This window comes from Leptinotarsa decemlineata, unplaced genomic scaffold (assembly GCF_025532065.1).
Source record: "Leptinotarsa decemlineata unplaced genomic scaffold, Ldec_3_MD MMD2_tig00026282_RagTag_RagTag, whole genome shotgun sequence".
Lineage (NCBI taxonomy): Eukaryota > Metazoa > Arthropoda > Insecta > Coleoptera > Chrysomelidae > Leptinotarsa > Leptinotarsa decemlineata.
The window spans coordinates 16510369-16525796 of record NW_027412668.1 but is presented as its reverse complement, the minus strand read 5'-3'; the positions used below and the strand labels follow the sequence as shown (position 1 = coordinate 16525796).

Genomic DNA, 15428 nt, shown 5'->3' with positions numbered 1-15428 from the left:
TGGCATCCGCGTACCTTCTTTGTAGATGGACGTTATCAGCACGTCCGTCCACTACCACGGCCACCACGGAACTCCTATGAAGCACTCAATTCATTCATAAAATTACGACTTCATGTCACGAATGAGTTAAATTTACTCATGTCATGGATGACAGTACGTGATGACATTCATTCGCTTATTTGATTCGATCCCAGCCATAGGAATATTATTTAAACTGAATAGGAAAAAATATTTTTGTATAATTCAATGTTCATGTAAAAGTAATTGTTTCGAAAGTGTAATTCAAGGTTTATATGAAAGTAGTTGTTTCGAGAGGACTTTTTTCCCAGTTTGTGTCTGAAATATACTTCTTTGCATGATCTACACATCTTTGTGAAGATTTTATTTCGAAATTAATGAGGATGTTCCTCCTGACGAAAATCAAGTAGTTTTCATAAAAGAGCTCTAAAACAACGCATTTAAAACTTATCATTTCAACCTTTTTCTTTAAAAAATGATTTGAATACTTAAAAAAGAGGAATGAAATAATACATTCAACATTTAAAGGGATTCGTTTCTATTTCATCATTTGGCAACATCGGTTATAGCTAATAAAGGACAATGAATCTGTTACCTGTATGAGACAAACAAAGATGACATATTTCAGAGGCGTGCTGTTCTGTTTACTTATGTTCCGAGCTCCGAGACATTCTGTGACATATGATATTTTGTGCACCTAACCTATCTTCCTCTATATAAATAAATAACAAAACAACTGTTTTTTATGTGGCTTGTGGAGGTGGGTGGTATTGAACTATAATTTATATTTTGCCTTGATTGTTGATTTATAAAGATAATTTTCCTTTTTTAAAGTAGAATTTCTAGGTACGTATAAATTCTAGGCGCTGTTGCCAATATGTGAATTAGAAACAAATCCCTTTAAAAATTAAAACCCAACATTTGAAACATCAATTTGAATACTTTTCGAAGTGAATTTGAAAAACTCATGAATTGAACTCAACTTTATTTTGTTCAAACTTGCATTTGCTGTAATAACCCAAATTTTCTTACTTTCTTTGGAAGATTTCCACATTTTATGTATGAAATATTCGAATGTATTCCGAAGGGATATTTATTCGAATGATTTAAATTATCGAAGATAAGAGGGTCCTGGTTTCCGTCTGTAGAGGATAACAGTGAAAATACTACCGTGATGGGCGGGTTTGTGATACACAGCTTACTGGTGGATATAATAGTTTTAACAACTTTCCACGACATGCTCATATTACGAAGTGACTTCTTCTTCCAATCCGTATCTGCAGCTCTAGACGCGATCGCAGAAATATAACATTTCTTTTGCAAATAGGTATTAAACCAGTTATTAACTACCAATACTTGTTGCAGTAATACGAAGAAAAAAACAACGGAGGCGCCAAGTTGGCAAAGGAGAGTCTGATATTTACGGCTACCTGTGGAATGGCATCTGGAACTAAGCGAAAATGGTCAGGTAAGAGAGTAGTTTTTTCCTTCGGCATTTCAACTTTTTCTTTCACATGCTACGTATCGCATTATGTGCGAACAGGTTTTACGTAGGCAGAGACGCACGAGAATCTAAAAATAATCCTCGGAGCCGAAGTCAGATATACATCAGAGCGGATTAGTAAAAATAAAAGAGATGAAATGCTCGTGAGAAACGCATTTTCTATACCAGGTCACTTGAAAAGAAATGTTGGTCGAATGCAATTCAACATTCAGCAAGGCAGATTGCCAGGAGCGTGCTATTTTTGAGCAATTTTCGAGTTCTTGATTAGATTTGATATCACGAAAAAAAAACAGTTGCGAACATTTCTACAATTGTAAACATTTTTGTTACAAATTTATCACATATAGGAACGACTCCAATTTGTAATATTATGTACTAACATTGTGTACATACTTTTTTACCAAAGTAGTCCACCATTCGATATATTTTGTTTTGAAAATTTCCATTACCTTGTGTTACTGGTAACTCTGAATAGTAATAGGTTTTCATTAAAAACTGTAGTGATTTTTCAAATAATATTGTACTAGACCTTGCTTCAATTTTTTACGGAATCACATAAAAATTTGTCCAAATATTCAAAGCATTATTGTGTTAGAAAATTATATAACTATTATCGCGAATTTTTAAAAATTGTACCAATTAACACCAAACCATCAGTCAAAAATTCAAATAAATAATAATTTACTGGAATTGTGCAAATAATTGCAATATATTGTAGCGAAAACTCAAACAAATCATATGAGCATTTACTATGCAATGATTAATGAATGAAAACCTATCTATCACTTTTTGAAACAGGATGTTTTAATTATCACTAAACATTGTTTGAAAAAGTACAACATATTTGTGGATGAGAGTAACAATTCAACTTCATTTCACAGTAAACCAAAATATGTTTCTGATACCTACTTCTTGTTCAATTTTCATTTATAAAATATAACAAAAATTGAATTCAAAAAGTTGAATGTGACATCAACATATCTTGATAAAGTGATTTGTCAAAAAAGTTGAGGAATGACAGGCATAGTTAGGAAGTAAAATGGTGAAGGAATTCAAAATACAAATCATTGATCTAGTTTTTATTTTGAATAAAACATTTGAGAGATGACAAACGACGTAAAACCAAACAAAAATAATTACATTGAAAATGTCTATCTAGTATAAATAAGTAGTAAAATTTTCTAGGATCAAACTATCGATTTTTCTCATTTCAAGATTTTCCTAATAATTCAGTTGAGTGCAAGGTGAAAACTTCAAGAATAATTATTTCTAGTAGGTATTGCTATAGTAGTGTACTTTTCAAAGTTTACATGAAAAAACCTAAAAACTCTGTATTTCAAAGATGACTCTACATTTTTGGAAAGGTAATTTTAAGCTCTATTGAAATATGCAGGAATATACACGGTGTCTCATTAAAAAAATAGTTTTCCATCAATAACTATTGATATCTCATTTGAAAAAATAAGTTTTTTACACCATTGAATTAATTCTCCGTAAAAAGTGCTTTGGAAATATTTTCATAGAAACAAGAAATTTTTGACATTTGAATTTTTGGACGAAAATGTACATTTTCTAAAAACATGCTGTAAATCAGAAACGATGATAGAAATCGATATGCGGTTTTCACCATAAAGTTTGTCATTAAATTTAACTTTCAAACACAGCCATCAGTTTTCATCTATCTAGTTTGAAAATAGAAGTTTTTCTTTGAAAGTATCCAATTTGGCACACTTTGTACATTCACGTTTCTGGAATAGATTAATTAATAATAAGAAACATTTTTGAGTACAAGTTTTTGTTTGCAAGCTCTAAAAAGAAGAAAATGAACCTAAAATTGAATCAAATCCATCTATTTATTACATAACACAATTTATTTGATATTAAAGTTTGTCACGAGATTTACTTATTAAGAAAATATTTTTAGAATTGTTCATGTCAAGATCAAGTTACATAATATTGTACTTTTTATTTCTACACAGGTAAATCTCGCGACAGTTTTTATACTGTCCCGACTTCGCAAGGATAATATATCAATATTTCAACCAATTTACACATTAATGAAATATACACATAAAGCTTCCTCTTGAATCACTCTAACCGTGTGAAAATTCTATTAGTAGGTAGGTAGTTTTTGAGACGATCACGTTCAAATAGATGAACAGATGCGATGCGACGGCGACGGGAGAAAATGTTGTCACACGTATAACGTTCAAGTTCTATTAGCATTACCTATACTTGTGATGTAGTCATAACTTTCCACTAACTCGAACTATTTCGCGAACTAATTCAAACAAATTCCAATTTTTTGCGTTCGTTTCTCAGTATACCTGACTGTGGCGCGCATTTATGTGACGTCACGTACTCTACGATGCCGTTCGTTCGCTCGATTGCCTTATTAGTTTCACCATAGTCGTATCATGGCTGCCTTCTCAAGTAACTATTCTGCTTGATTCTACAGAAACCATCTGGGAAGATCATTAGGGACTGGTCTTTTGACATTGTCGGTCACTTGTTTGTACTACGTCCCTTCTCTTCTTAGTCGCCTTTCCATCTCCTCTATAGTTTGAGACAGATTCTCATGTTTTTCCGGATTCCTTATAACCATCCAGCGTCTGATCAAAGAGTGTAACCTTTCACGGCCGAAGATAACTCTGTCAAAGGTATTTTTCTCAGAGAGCCTTGAGCAACACCCGAGGTACACCGGTCTACTTCGGAACCACGAAAAAAAGTATAAGTATACCCGTCTCTTTGACCACAAGAGAAATTGTCGCCCCAAGCAAACCGTCAAATCAGCTGTAGCCTAACATACTCTCAAAGAAAGCACTCACGTTATCTCATTTGAAGATACACAAATACTCGACAGAATTACTGTCCAAGAATATATAGAGAGACAATAGAAACTACGAAACACAGGAATAATTTTGATAGAAAGGAACATGTAATGAGCATTAGTTGTGGAATTGGCCGCGGTGGTAGTGCGCCCGACTCACGATCGGAAGATCGTGGGTTCGATTCCCGCGTCGACCAGATATTTTTCTCGAGAGAATGTATCTGGTTGAAGCGGGGATGATTCTGCAACCGTGTTAGGAATCACACGTTGAAAGGTAAGACCTCGTTAGTCCTTAACTCGCACAAGTTTCTCAACTTGTGAGAGTTGTCGTTCATATGGGGGAGACAGCTGATTAACGGAAAAACAGATTTTAAACAGATGTTTTTAAACAGATTAGTAAAATCATGCAACCTGTCCTAATGCATATAATCCAATCAAGAGAAACGAAGCAACGCCCGTCAATTACGATATAACACCGGAGGCAAACTCCAAAATTACCGTTCCTGCGTTGAGAAAAACTCGAGCCCTTCGACCTTTGCCTTTAACAATGTCTACCGTAGTAGTAGACGATTCGTGAGGCATACAAACGTGCAGACCACGGTCAAAAAATCCGTATACATCCAGCGTTTCCTCGTTGAAACTTTGGGTCCTTGGCTGTCCAATCGAGCCTCTTCATCTTCAAGTCACTGGTAATATGTAAGCGTTTTCTCGAGAACGCATGGAGTTTCTTCTTGTTTTCTAACGAACTCGCCCCATGCCCTATCTCTACTTTTCCGCGTTAATGGGATAGTTAATGTACTTCTGTCGAACTCGTACCAGGGTTCTGTTGATGCCAATCAGTCCGGCACTTCTCTGACAGTGGCTTTTGATGCGACCAGCACTGTTTTTGCACTAGTGAGAGTTGGTTCCATGCCAACCTGGAGTTATTGGTGTTAATTTCGTATAGTCTGACATGTACTAGGAACCGTACATTCTTCGTTCGCCCTAGTTTCGACTTTACACGATTGTTGCTTGCAAGGAAACGAAAGCCGGTTAACAGAGGAACCTTTTGAACCCATTAGTTATGGATATAGCAGAGATCCATTATCGATGAGGTAAAAACTCACGCCTAATCAGGAGTCAGAATAGGGGGACTATTTGAGTCTTTCTTTAGGCATTTAACTACAGGTAAACGTAACGATTGGAAGAGTCCTTATATCACGAAATGGATGAAAAAAGAAGAGGTCCTTCAGTGCCTCAAATTTACCTTGTAGGGGATTCAAAATATTTGTTGGGTCGATGTGAATATTAATATTCATTATTTGCTCCGAGTATAGATCTCAGTTAGAGATTCCCGCAGTAAACTGAAGTTTCTTACCTTTCTCACCCTTTACTTCAAATAATCGGTAGTATCTGAACAATTCAAACGGGTCGAAATGCCACTAATGACGGGTGGAAAGAGGAATATGGTTTACATTGATAACACGCCTATAAACGATGGTTGGGGAACTGTTCTCAGTTTCACCCCTCTAGGTTTGTCTTTACTGCATTCAAAATATCAGGAATGGTTATTAAAACGGGTGTACTATAAAAAATAATAAAGATCTTCTATAGCTTTATATAAATGTTTGGCGTAATATTTCGATTCTGAACAATTATAGAGTACTGACATTGGCGTGAAGTTATCCACAGATTTCTGGCCACACATGCCGACGTAGAGGAAAATAAAAATCTGTGGTTGGGATACAAAATTATTAGCACCCGTACTAATATCTGTGGCTGAAAATACCTATTCACTATAGGTTGAACGTGAAATTATTAAGACTATTTGGTGTTTAACATTTCTAAAGAGTCTTGAGTAGATTGAGGCGTTAATAATCCTTTTCTCATCAACAATACAGATTAGGGGACAAATAAAATTGAAAATATTAGACTTACTTTCCAATACCCCATATAGAAATGATATCCGATGATGTGCGTCCCTCAAAATCACACAACTTCCATAGTTTCTTGAGAAGATTAACTTGGTGATAACAGTTTTCTTGTTATCTAAACAGATTTCGAGAAAGAAATTGTTGAAACAATCAGTCTCATTTTTTTAGATTCCTTGTATTCATGAAAATCACACAACTCTTATAGAATTTTGAATAGATCAACACAGTGAAAACCGTTTTTATGTTACCCATACGGAATTCGAGAATAAAATTGTTGAAACGATCAAACTAATTTTTTCAACCCCTTGTAGAGTTGAAACCAGATGATGTGCGTGCATAAAAATCGCATAAGTCTTATGGAATCTTGGGTAGATTGACGTAGTGATAAAAATTTTCTTGTCACCCGAAGAGATTTCGAAAACAAAAATGTTGAAACAATCAGACTCATTTTTTGAGATTCCTTGTAGAATTGGAACCAGAAGATGTGCGTTCATGAAAACTACATAACTGTTATAGTATCTTGGGTAGATCGATATAATGAAAACCGTTTTCTTGTCACCCATACAGATTTCGAGAATAAAATTGTTGCAACAATCAGACTCACTTTTTAAAGCACCTTGTAGAATTGGAACCAAATGATGTGCGTTCATGAAAATAACACAACAGTTATAGAATCTTGGGTAGATCGATATAGTGAAAACCGTTTTCTTGTCACCCATACAGATTTCGAGAAAAAAATTGTTGCAACAATCAGACTCATTTTTTGAGATTCCTTGTAAAATTGGAACCAGAAGATGTGTGTTCATGAAAATCACTTAACTGTTATAGAATCTTGGGTAGATCGATATAGTGAAAACTGTTTTCTTGTCACCCATACAGATTTCCAGGAAAAAATATTGAAACAATCAGACTCACTTTTTAAAACACCTTGTAGAATTGGAACTAGAAGATGTGCGTTCATGAAAATTACACAACTGTTATAGAATCTTAGTAAGATCGATATAGTGTAAACCGTTTTCCTGTCACCCATACAGATTTCCAGGAAAAAATATTGAAACAATCAGACTCACTTTTTAAAACACCTTGTAGAATTAGAACTAGAAGATGTGCGTTCATGAAAATTACACAACTGTTTTAGAATCTTAGTTAGACTGATATAGTGTAAACCGTTTTTTTGTCTCCAATACAGATTTCCAGGAAAAAATATTGAAACAATCAGACTAACTTTTTAAAACACCTTGTAGAATTGGAATTAGAAGATGTGCGTTCATGAAAATAACACAACTGTTATAGAATATTAGTAAGATCGATATAGTGTAAACTGTTTTCTTGTCACCCATACAGATTTCCAGGAAAAAATATTGAAACAATCAGACTCACTTTTTAAAACACCTTGTAGAATTGGAACTAGAAGATGTGCGTTCATGAAAATCACATAACTGTTATAGAATCTTGGGAAGATCTATATAGTGAAAACTGTTTTCTTGTCACCCATACAGATTTCGAGAAAAAAATTGTTGCAACAATCAGACTCATTTGCTGAGATTCCTTGTAGAACTGGAACCAGAAGATGTGCGTTCATGAAAACTACATAACTGTTATAGAATCTTGGGTAGATCGATATAGTGTGAGCCGTTTTCTTGTCACCCATACAGATTTCCAGGAAAAAATATTGAAACAATCAGACTCACTTTTTAAAACACCTTGTAGAATTGGAACTAGAAGATGTGCGTTCATGAAAATTACACAACTGTTATAGAATCTTAGTTAGATTGATATAGTGTAAACCGTTTTTTTGTCTCCAATACAGATTTCCAGGAAAAAATATTGAAACAATCAGACTCACTTTTTAAAACACCTTGTAGAATTGGAACTAGAAGATGTGCGTTCATGAAAATTACACAACTGTTATAGAATCTTGGGTAGATCGATATAGTGAAAAATGTTTTCTTGTCACCCATGAAGATTTCGATAAAAAAAATTATGCAACAATCAGACTCATTTTTTGAGGTTCCTTGTAGAACTGGAATCAGAAGATGTGTGACATGAAAACGGTTTCCACTGCATCGATCTACCCAAGATTCTATAACAGTTGTGTAATTTTCATGGACGCACATCTTCTGTATCCAATTCTACGAGGAATCTCAAAAAATGAGTCTGTTTGTTGCAACAATTTTTTCATTGAAATCTGTATGGGTGACAAAAAAACAGTGTTTACTATATCGATCCACCCAAGATTCTATAATAGTTGTGTAATTTTCATGAACGCACATCTTCTGGTTCCAATTCTACAAGGAATCTCAAAAAATGTGTCTGATTGTTGCAACAATTTTTTTCTCGAAATCTGTATGGGTGACAAGAAAACAGTTTTCACTATATCGATCTAATCAAGATTCTATAACAGTTGTGTAATTTTCATGAACGCACATCTTCTGGTTCTAATTCTACAAGGAATCTCAAAAAATGAGTCTGATTGTTGCAACAATTTTTTTCTCGAAAACTGTATGGGTGACATGAAAACAGTTTCCGCTATATAGATCTACCTAAGATTCTATAACAGTTGTGTAATTTTCATGAACGCACATCTTCTAGTTCCAATTCTACAAGGTGTTTTAAAAAGTGAGTCTGATTGTTCGAATATTTTTTCCTGGAAATCTGTATGGGTGACAAGAAAACGGTTTTCACTATATCGATCTACCCAAGATTCTATAACAGTTATGTTGTTTTCATGAACGCACATCTTCTGATTCCAATTCTACAAGGAATCTCAAAAAATGAGTCTGATTGTTTCAACATTTTTGTTTTCGAAATCTCTTCGGGTGACAAGAAAATTGTTATCACTACGTCAATCTACCCAAGATTCCATAAGACTTATGCGATTTTCATGCACGCACATCATCTGGTTTCAATTCTACAAGGGGTTGAAAAAGTTAGTTTGATCGTTTCAACAATTTTATTCCCGAATTCCGTATGGGTAACAAAAAAACGGTTTTCACTGTGTTGATCTATTCAAAATTCTATAAGAGTTGTGTGATTTTCATGAATACAAGGAATCTCAAAAAATGAGTCTGATTGTTTCAACAATTTCTTTTTCGAAATCTGTTTAGATAACAAGAAAACTGTTATCACCAAGTTAATCTTCTCAAGAAACTATGGAAGTTGTGTGATTTTGATGGACGCACATCATCGGATATCATTTCTATATGGGGTATTGGAAAGTAAGTCTAATATTTTCAATTTTATTTTTCCCTTAATCTGTATTGTTGATGAGAAAAGGATTATCAACGCCTCAATCTACTCAAGACTCTATAAAAATGTTAAACACCAAATAGTCTCAATAATTTCATGTTCAACCTATAGTGAATAGGTATTTCCAGCCACAGATATTAGTACGGGTGCTAATAATTTTGTATCCCAACCACAGATTTTTATTTTCCTCCACGTCGGCATGTGTGGCCAGAAATCTGTGGATAACTTTACGCCAATAGTACTGACCCTACAACATTTCAGTGGTTACTTATATATGAAATGAAAGTTCAAAATTCAAGACGACTCGTCAATAAATCGAAAATAGAGTAATTGTTAAATCCATCATTTCAAATCAATGGATTCAATGATAAAGATAAATCCAAATCAATTGAAGTAGTTAATACCCGTGATAACGTCATATGTAGTGGTAACGTCAGATGTTTTTGAAAGTTCACAGTCCACTTTCATTTAGAAAATAGGTTTGTTTTGATACACTTCATGGTATTTTTTTAACAGTTCAAAGCAATCGCACGTTTAAGTATAGCAAGAAAACTATTGCAAAACAGTTTTTTATCAACTGGGCAACTGTTTTGAGTGCCTCAGTAGTGAAGTGGAGAGTTCGTAAGGTTAAGAATCTGACCGTTCGCACTTTTTCGAAAACAGTTTATGAAATGAATCAAAAAACAAACCTAGTCCATTTACTGAAATCGAACTGTGGACCCTCAAAATATCTGACGGCATAACTGCTGCGCGCGTGGTTGGCAATATTTCTTGTATATAGAATGGTTGATGTAGATTTTGACTTGCCTAATGTTCTTTTTATATGGTATCCTTCAAAATACTGTAAATAGTTTCCGTGGCAATGTTGGTTTGAAACGCCTTGTCAACTTGTTTTGTATGTTACAACATTAGTTGTCAGTATTTAAAGTTAAGTTTAAAGTTCGTTAACTTCAAGTCTGACAAATGGTTAGATTAACGGAAATGCATAAAATAACAGTTCAACAATTGCTTGGTTACGGAGATAAAACCCGAACATCGATAGAAAACATTAAAAGAAAATAAAATTCATTATGATCTCCTACCACGTAGTAACGGCTACATCCATCAATTTATTTTAGTTATGTCATATTTGTCATAAAACAATAGAAAATTCAAGTAACGAAACAAGCGAAACTTGTTTGCATATGTTAGGCAGTTTTCATTTAGGCATTTCTTGCTTAGGTTCTACTTAATGAAAAATATTTGATCCACTCAAATTTGATCCTGTCTAATTTCATCCACTATTTGTCTTTTTAGTATAAAGTTAGGCAGGCATCGATGTCTCATTTTATCCCAGGCGTTCCTTCTTTTTATTGAATTATCATTAAAAAAATCACTTTCTGGTCATCAAGGAAATTTTCATTCCTGTAAACATTGATTGTTAGAAATTGTTGAAATGGCGTGTAAATGCGGTCTTCAACAGTACTGTTGAATCGATCAAAATACGAGCAATTGCATAATAATTTTAAAAATATTGCTTTCGAAGAAATGCTTTCGAGTATAATCATTTAAAATAAAATCTTTGAGTTTTCGAGGTTTCGAGTTTTCATTAAATTATCATACACTCCACAAAATTTCGAAAATTATGAATTTCCAGATATTTTAACGAATGAAACTTGGTGCGCTCGGGATATACTCCGTGAATAATCAAACCTTCCATGATACAATCATTAGAAAATAATTGTCTGATAAAACAATTTTGTCACCTCGAATTGCGTCCTGGCCAGTTGCTCTGGTTGCTCTGCTCTGGAGACGGCATGGCATTGATATTATGTAACCAGTGCTGGGTGCAGGCTTGGTATTCTCAAATATTTCACATAACGACATTGCACGAAACTTACTTCAAAGATACGAGATAGTTTTTTTTATTTATATCAATGAGAAGAATCAAGACATGAAATCTTTGAGAAAACTTATGAACTAGTTCATATTGAAAACAATTCACCCTAAAATCTTTGGAGTATTGTTCTCTCGTATGGAGCTCCGCACCTGAGCATACCCTGAAGCTGCTGGATTCCATCCAGAAAAGAGCCATCCGCCTGATTGAAGAGGCGAACATAATTTGCAACCTTGATAGTCTGGAACCTCGAAGAAAGGTTGGATATTTGTCTCTCTTTTATAGATACTTTCACGGGAAGTGCTCAAGTGACTTGGCACATTTGATTCCACTAAGAGCGGTATATATCAGAAATACGCGACGGACTGTGGCTACTCATCGTTTTGAAGTTCAACGCAATACACCTCGAACTTCATCGTTTAAGAACCCTTTTAGTTCAAGAACTGCGTTTATGTAGAGTAAAATTCCTGAGAACGTTTTTCCAGCCATTCAAATCCAACGTGAATCACTACTTTTGCAAAGGCACCGCTCTCACAGGGCCTTAAGGATTTTCCTGTAGTGCTTGTGTTTTGAGTTTTTTACATAATAGGGGCCAAGTGAAAGGTTGATTGGAAGGTATTTTTATTTTTTATTCTCGAGAAATAAGAATGGACTTTCTTGGGCATTCAAATTTTGTTAAGTCACCACGATTTTTGCAAAAGGTATTGCTTACGAAATAATGAATTTTCCCTCAATTTAGCAGCTCTCTGTATTTGATAATTTTAAGAAAAAGAAATCGAGTACCAAAAATAATTTCACCCAAAAATATACCCTATTCAATTCAAGAAAAAGAAATTTCGAAATACCAAGTCATAAATTCTAAAATTTTTTGTTCCAGATTTTCTAACATGTCGCCAAGTGTTAAATATAATGGTCATCCTCGGATTCATGTTCAACTACATGCTTCGAGTCAACTTAACCATAGCCATAGTAGACATGGTGATCGATTCAAGCCCGAAGAACGCCACATCGAACTTGACGAAAGTTGCCCTTCAAGAAAGCACCCGCTTCGACTGGGATGCTGGTCAGAAAAACGACATCCTAGGAAGTTTCTTCTGGGGCTACGTCCTCACCGAATTACCTGGAGGCCGGATGGCTGAAATTGTCGGAGCGAGACGGATCTTCGGGGGTGGTATGCTGGCGGCCAGCATACTCACCGTCCTGACTCCGGCAGCATGCTACATGCACTATTACGTTGTTATTACCTTGAGGGTTCTGGTAGGATTCTTCCTAGGAGCCACGTGGCCCGCGATGCCGCCCATGGCTGCAAAATGGATTCCTCCTATGGAGAGATCAAAGTTCATAGCCAACATGATGGCTAGCAGTTTGGGAGCGGCCTTAACTTTGCCAGTATGCGGATTTTTAATCAGCTCGGTTGGATGGGCTAGTGTGTTCTACGTTACCGGGGCCGTCGGCATAGCTTGGTCTATTCTGTGGTTTCTACTGATTGCCGATTCCCCCGCGCAACACCCGAGGATATCGATGGAGGAAAGAATGGAAATAGAAACGAAGATTGCGGAAGGAGAAGGGGGAAAGAGCATCAAGCCTGATACTGTACCATGGATGAAATTGATGACTAGTTTTCCAGTTTGGGCTATAATCATTACTCATGGCTGCTCAGTTTTTGGATATTTCACGGTGGTGAATCAGCTGCCTACTTATATGAAAGATGTACTTCATTTCAATATTAAGAAAAATGGTTTACTGTCCAGTCTTCCATATCTAGGTAAGTTATTGATTTCCTTTAACAGTAGTTTAGGCTGAGATCGGTAGCCTCCATTCTTCAATATTCGCCTAGATGATATTAAGATAACTTTATTTGTAAAAAGAGGTCCTGGTAAATATTGTGAAATGAGGCTCCACCAATCTTGTAAAGGTAATCCTTCTCAATAAAAGAGTATTTCTTCATAGTGTGGCCATGTCGCAATATCTAGTTTTGCTCCTCCATACCTCATCTGTACTGAGTTTTAATGTAACAACCATACACGTACATCTAATTACGTCTTGTGTAATATACATTTTACTACCAATGGGAAAAATTTTCACAAACGCCAGAACTAGAGTACGTACTTCTTCTTGAGTTGTCAGATCATCCATCTCCAATATCCATCAGCGATGATGCTGATCTGGTTAACAAAACATACACTTAGATAAAGTACTCTAGATATGGCGGGAGGAAAACGTGTTTTCGTGTTTTCAATACATAAATTTTACGTCAGAGGTTCCAATCTTCAGATCAAGGCACACTTTTTGTACAGAAAAAACAATAATTCTCATTGACGAAGTAAGATTCCGGAGAGGTGCATTATGACATTCTAAAGGTTGTCCCTTTCCTCTTATGCAGACGTGTGGCAGATACCCAACGGAAAAACAACAATTAACCCAGCTAATCTCTCTGCAATTGATTCGGTGGGATGTTCACTGCGCCACCTGCAGACATAGCCAGGAAACAACTCCAAGCATACTCCGGGGTAGGAGTCGGAATAATGATTAATATTCCGGAGAGGTGCATTATGACATGCTCAAAAGGGGCAACCTTTGCAACTTGTGCTTTTAGCGAATCTACGTATTCTTTAATGAAAAGGTTTTTAAAATGCTTTCTAAGCTTTTCATTACAATACAGGGTGTTCCATTTTTAAGATGAAAAAGTTACTCATAAGTAAAATATAAAAACGCCTTTTGTGTAAAAATCAGAAGAGATAGGTATAGGGAACCCTAAAATAGTGTTGCATTCAACTTCAAGGAGTTATTTAATTAAACGTGTGTCCAAATCTGAGGCAATTTTTTTCGCCAGTGGTAGTTACCTTTAACCTTTGAGCTAAGCAGTACATTTAATCACGAGCAGCTCGTTACACGATACAGGATGAACACAATTTTTAAATTCTGGTCTGTATTTTTGAATTTCTCAAAATTTCTCAGAAACGGTCAGTTTTAAGTATGGGAACTATAATAGCAAGTCACCTTTATTTTGTCTATAGTATCTAAAAATATAAAAAATATAGGGTGTTCCATAAGAAAAAATATAACTTTAGCACATATGAATGTGCTAAGAGTTTTCCACTAACTCTCTTCATTTAGCGTAGAAATACCGAGGCGAATGTGGTGGGCCACCCTGAATACAGGGTGTAACATAAGTGCGTTAAAATAATCAAGTGACGTATTCCTGAGATAATTAAAAAAAAGTTTATATGAACTTGTGTCCGAAAATGCTTCGTTTCGGAGATACGGGGTCTTGAAATTGAATTTTTTTGTTCGCTTTTTGAAAATAACTCTTGTAAAAAATAAGTTATTTGCACGAAATTCGGTACCAGGGTTTTTTTGACGTGGGAAATCATAATTTCGTATTAATTTTCATGTAACATATAGAGGGTGCTGTGTACGCTGTCATTATTTATTTCAAATTGCCCTATCTTCTTTGACAGTAAACTTTTGGTACTTTTCATGAAAAACCCATTTCACACACCTTTTCCAAGTAAAAAAGGTACACTACCTCAACAACGCTGAAGGTGATCGTTTTCGAGATATTTACAATTTTCTATATCGATGTATATTACTTAGCTCCTAAGGCGCTAAGTGAAATTGCTGAGAACATTACAAAAACTAAGTATGTGGTGGACCTGGTCAAAATAAACAACTTTTTTCTATAAAATGTTCAACGAAGAATGATTCGGTTTCGAAATACTGATTGTTGAAATTTTTCAAAACATGGTAGGTTTCTGTCATAAGTTTTTTCAATTTTAGTTATTTTCATCAAACTTAATACGCAGTATACCCGTACAGACTTCTTGTAAACTGAGCATTATCGAATTGCCTATTCAATCCAAATTAAAAAAATTGGCAGGTTTAATTATTCAATTCAATTAGAAAGTGTTACATTTCGGAGTTTGTAAAAAAAAACAATTCGAAGAAGTACTGTTATTTATTAGGAAAATAACCATATAATTGAACGAAACAACTATTACAACAACTGTCCAAAGTGACGACCCCCAACAGTAAGAC

General features: G+C 35.0%; 1 protein-coding gene across 1 annotated transcript in view; it reads left to right on the top strand.

Moving 5' to 3' along the window:
* The window catches only part of LOC111504593 (sialin), a 63763-nt gene that overhangs the window by 29694 nt on the left and 18641 nt on the right, over positions 1–15428 (top strand). The window contains exons 2-3 of the mRNA XM_023159229.2: positions 1384–1486; positions 12268–13155. Of these exons, the coding sequence (XP_023014997.2) occupies positions 1456–1486; positions 12268–13155 (919 nt within the window). The 5' untranslated portion in view covers positions 1384–1455. The remainder of the gene's footprint in view (positions 1–1383; positions 1487–12267; positions 13156–15428) is intronic.